Source organism: Bos indicus x Bos taurus, chromosome 7 (genome assembly GCF_003369695.1).
Source record: "Bos indicus x Bos taurus breed Angus x Brahman F1 hybrid chromosome 7, Bos_hybrid_MaternalHap_v2.0, whole genome shotgun sequence".
NCBI classification, from domain to species: domain Eukaryota; kingdom Metazoa; phylum Chordata; class Mammalia; order Artiodactyla; family Bovidae; genus Bos; species Bos indicus x Bos taurus.
The window spans coordinates 49,024,461-49,029,380 of NC_040082.1; the positions used below are offsets into that span (position 1 = coordinate 49,024,461).

The 4,920-nt window shown below is 48.5% G+C and overlaps 1 protein-coding gene across 2 annotated transcripts; it reads left to right on the plus strand.

Moving 5' to 3' along the window:
• The first annotated feature begins 664 nt into the window (after positions 1–664).
• On the plus strand, positions 665–4,715 carry RPS14 (ribosomal protein S14). Of its 2 annotated transcripts, none has more exons than XM_027545949.1 (5): positions 665–923; positions 1,723–1,873; positions 2,368–2,529; positions 3,606–3,682; positions 4,594–4,715. In XM_027545949.1, exons 2-5 carry the CDS (start codon positions 1,725–1,727, stop codon positions 4,659–4,661), a joined length of 456 nt encoding a protein of 151 aa, XP_027401750.1. In that variant the 5' UTR covers positions 665–923; positions 1,723–1,724; the 3' UTR covers positions 4,662–4,715. The 2 variants fall into 2 exon arrangements, with proteins under 2 accessions (XP_027401750.1, XP_027401751.1); XM_027545950.1 differs by having other exon boundaries at positions 883–1,124.
• The last annotated feature ends 205 nt before the right edge of the window (positions 4,716–4,920 follow it).

Below are 4,920 nucleotides of genomic sequence, written 5' to 3' on the forward strand. Positions count from 1 at the left end.
GACTCATTGGAAAAGACTCTGATGCTGGGAGGGATTGGGGGCAAGAGGAGAAGGGGACGACAGAGGATGAGATGGCTGGATGGCATCACTGACTCGATGGACGTGAGTCTCAGTGAACTCCAGAAGTTGGTGATGGACAGGGAGGCCTGGCATGCTGCGATTCATGGGGGTCGCAAAGAGTTGGACACGACTGAGCGACTGATGCGATCTGATCTGATCTGTTATTGTGGTGAGGATCAAATGAAGCAATGCATATGAATATAGGCTGGCATAAAATGACAAATATTGAATAATTTATTCTTATTTTGCCAAGTACTCAGTAGTTAGAAGGGCTTCCTTGGTGGCTCAGACTGTAAAGAATCTGCCTGCAATGCAGGAGACAGACGTTCGATCCCTGGATCAGGAAGATCCCCTGGAGAAGAGAATGGCAGGCAACCCATTCCAGCATCCGTGCCTGGAGGATTCCATGGACAGAGAAACCTGGAGGGCTACAGTCGAAGGGATTGCAGAGTCAGAGATGACAGACGAATGACAAATTGTCATTTACCTCCGCACCGCGAGGGGAGCTGCCGCCCTCAGGCTAAGCAGGCTCCGGGGTCAGCGTGGTGGAAGTTGGTCTAGCCGCGGTCACCGCCATCTTAGAACACAGGCCTTCCACACCCACGGCGTGTGGCTGCTTCCTTCAGTCTTAGAAGCAGACCGCTCGTCAAGATACCCAGGCCCTTACCTCCTTAGGCGCTCCCTTCAGTAAGCCGTGTTCTCCAGGCGTTTTAATGTCCTTGGAAACGCTAAAATCGGCGTCTTCCGGGAGCTGTCCTCGCCCCGTGACCTCAGACGTGCACTTCCGGGACAAGAGCGTGACCCGTCGCCCCGCCCCCTTCTACCCTCTCTTTCCGGTGGCGGAGTCTGGAGAAGACGCGCAGGTAGGATCCCTGGACAAGGAAAATCGGCTGGCATCCTGCGGCCCGGGGGCTCATCGGGGCCGAGGGCTTGGGGCTGAGGTCTTTCTGCGGGAGACAAACCTAGTGCCGGGCGAGAGGAGCACGGCGGGCTGACCCAGACTCTTTCGCGCCCTGTCTCGGGAGGCGGCGGTCTTGGTTTAGGAAAAAACCTGTTAAGTGTGGGTGAGTTCGGATCTAGCCTTGAAGGCGTAGGCCCCGCGCCACGACCACAACTACCTTAACCGGCAGCACACCGTAGTTTGGAAGGGTCGGGTAATAAGTTGGTCTGATGTGAGTTCCCACCTTAACCGGTTTTTTCCTGGGCAGTCTCATCCCGGGCCTCTGATCTCTGAAGTTGTCGAATCTGGAAAGTAGAAATAATCGTCTCATGAATCCCGTGGGGATGTAGTGAGGGGAATACAGAGGAAACGGCCTTTCGTTAGGTGCTTCCTAAGTCGGAGTGACTGCTAAGTCGGGCACATTGCAATTTCTGTGCAGGTCTCTCAGAGCCAGTAAATGAGGGTAGGGATTGCACATCGTTGTTGGCTGAACACCTATCACGCGCCTGTTGCCCTGAAGCCAGAGATGAGGAGCACTCTGCTCTTGGCAGGGTGGGTTGGGAGTCACCTGGGAGCCCTGATTCCTGCTCCTGGCGGCCTGGAGTGGGAGAGCCAGAGCTCTTCAGTGTCCTGCTCACCTTTCTCGGGGAAGAAGTATTCCCAGAGTTGTAAACATTTGGGGTTTTGTTGTTAAGGTTGGAATTTTTTTTCTTCTCCTTAAGAAATGGCACCTCGCAAGGGGAAGGAAAAGAAGGAAGAACAGGTCATCAGCCTCGGCCCTCAGGTGGCTGAAGGAGAAAATGTATTTGGTGTCTGCCACATCTTTGCATCCTTCAATGACACTTTTGTGCACGTCACCGATCTTTCTGGCAAGTGAGTTAACCCCCGTGGGGAGGCACAGGACCCAGATAGCAAGGGCTGGGGTTAGAAATGACCAGGGAACTGAGTAGCACTTTAAGGGGATCTCTGGAAATAATTTTTATTAAAGATGTTCAGATAAGGATATGTGCTTGGTTGATTAGTGCACAGATACTGTAATCTAGGTGCTGGGGTTTTAAGAGAAAAGGAGCTACATTTTTTGCCTTTACAGTCTGTGGACTTCTTATGTAAAATGAGGAGGAATTACTCCTATTACTCGAGTAATAAGATTAAAGCTAAGAGTAAAGTGTTGATGCAGTGTTAAGCTGGGATCTGTGAACACCATCACTGCAGAACCTAGGGCAGTCTTGTGGGATCAGGATGCTTGTTCAGATTGACCTTCATCCTCTGCCCTTCCTGGGCAGTAGTGCTCTTTATCTTTAGGGTGTGATATGCACTCTGAATCCTTGATGGGTAAGAAAGAAAGGATCCTGTGCTTTTGTTCCCAGGGAAACCATCTGCCGTGTAACTGGTGGGATGAAGGTGAAGGCTGACCGAGATGAGTCCTCTCCATATGCTGCCATGTTGGCTGCCCAGGATGTAGCCCAGAGATGCAAGGAGCTGGGCATCACTGCCCTCCACATCAAACTCCGGGCCACAGGAGGAAATAGGTAAGGCTGGGAGGATAGTGAGGCCACTGAGCTTGGGCAAGGCATCATAGGTACCTATGTAAATAATATGGGCATACCTCAGAGATACTGTGGGTTTGGTTCCAGACACCACTGCAATAAAAACAGTATCTCAGTAAGAATGAGCAACACTGTTTTCTCAGTGTGTATAAGAGTTAGGTTTACACTATATTGTAGCCTATTGTGTGTGCAGTAGCATCCTGTCTTTTTAAAAAAAATGCAGCATACCTTAATTTTAAAATACTTTATTGCTTTAAAAAAATGTAACTGGGACTTTTTAAAAAGGGCATGATTTGTGAAGCACAATTAAATGAGGTGTGCCTGTAATTGGTTTCTGCACTCACCCTGCCCCAACTTACTGTGTTAATTGAGCATACACAGCATATGAAGTGCTATGTTACAAGTACTAGAAGAGAGTGATAGGGAAAACAGTTATTGTTTCCATCCTCTGTGGCTCTCAGGCTGGCAGAGTTAGGCTTTAAACAATATAGAGCAGGGGAGCGTATGGTTCCTTTTTGCAGCAAATGTTGGGAAGCAGAAATGTGTCAGGGCTGGGTTGATAATAAAATTTAAATGAAGACCTAATGTGATATTAGGAATTGGTCCAATGAAGGGAGGACAGAGGAGAGTATTACAGCCAGGGACAACTGGAAGGAAAAGGTCTTGGAGTGGAAATGAGCTTGGGACATCTCTGGGCATGAAAACTTTTTAATAGTAATGATTTGAGTTTGAGGTTGGTTTGTTTGTTAAAGATGGCCGCTGTGTGAGACCAGATAGGAAGTTGTTAAGTGATCCACTGATCTTGGGAGGGTGGGAAAGGACAGATCACCAAAAAGACTTAGAATCACAGCATGTGACGAAAGGGAGCACTTATGTTTGGCAGAATACTGTAAAGCAGTTATCCTTCCATTGCAAATAAATATTTTTAAAAGAGGGCACTTCCTTAAACAGGCTGCAGGCAGAGCAGAATACAAACTATGGCCCATGGTGCGGGGGAGGTATGCAACAAATAATGACTTGACCGAAAGCTTTTCTTAATTTCGATATTCGTTTTCTAGGACCAAGACTCCTGGACCAGGGGCCCAGTCAGCGCTCAGAGCCCTCGCCCGCTCAGGGATGAAGATTGGGCGGATTGGTGAGTACCCCTCTTTGGCTGATGCTTGGTTTTGTTTCAGGTGTGACCCCAGAAAGCATGCGGTCTGTGCAGTGGACATAGGCCCTGGTCTGCTAACTTTTGGCAGTTAGATTTGTTAATGGGGTGTGCAAGAGGTACCGAGTGACATAAACTCTCTACGTGAACACTCATGCCACCTTGACCTGAATGTCCTGCATTGGAACAGCACTGTCTCATTTCTGTACTTCTGTGCCTGATGGTGGCTGGTGGAACTAATGGGAGATAAATTGTCCTTTCTATTGTTTTCAAGGGAGTTGTGTTCAATATTTTGGGAGGCTGACTACTGTGTATTAGTAGAGCGGGCTAGTCATTGTGACAAAAATATATGGAGGGGGCAGTGGCTCCCATGGTTAGGAATCACAGCAGTTCTCTATACTTGCATAGCGTTTATACCCTCGTGTCTGGCCATTTATAGCTCTTAGAAAGATGTTAGCCCTTCCCTGCTGTTTCTGTGATAGCGTGTACTGATCCCTCGACCTGATGGTCCATCTCTCTCTCAAGATTTTTTTCAAAACATTTTCAGTCTTCTTTTACCTATTAAAAAAGAGCTGTTCTTCAGTTTGAGAGGATTTTTCCACTAGAGTCAGTGGGCTAGGTATCAGAAACCTGGATTTGTCACCTGCCTCTGATATCCTATTCAAGTTGCCTACTCTGTCTGAGCCTCAGTTTCCCCTTCATGGAATTTGAGTTCAAACTACATGAGAAGTTTTGAGGAGGCAGCTCGTGGGTCAGCTGGACCCATCTGCTACATACTGAGGACTTACTTGGGAAGCAGTAGGATCCACTGCTGATCTGTTTGACCACTGGCCTCGGGCGGCCTGCGCCCCTTCCCATCCAGCTCCAGACAATGATGTTTTCTCTTCTCCCCACAGAGGATGTTACCCCCATCCCCTCCGACAGCACCCGCAGGAAGGGGGGTCGCCGTGGTCGCCGTCTGTGAACAGGACTCCTCAAATTATTGCTTTCTGTTAATAAATTGCTTTGATGTAAGCTGTTTTTGACTCCAGTCGTCTCTCCTTTATGTAGGGGCCATTGCTCGGGGGTACTTGATTCCTTTTTCCTGTCTGTGTTTAACCAGGGTATGGGGCTGTCTTGAGGTCACGGGTGCATTGATAAACCAGCAGCCATTTAATAGATACATTGCTTCAGAGAATGTATATAACCTGTCAAAGAGGAACATGAGGTGTTGATCCAGCCCC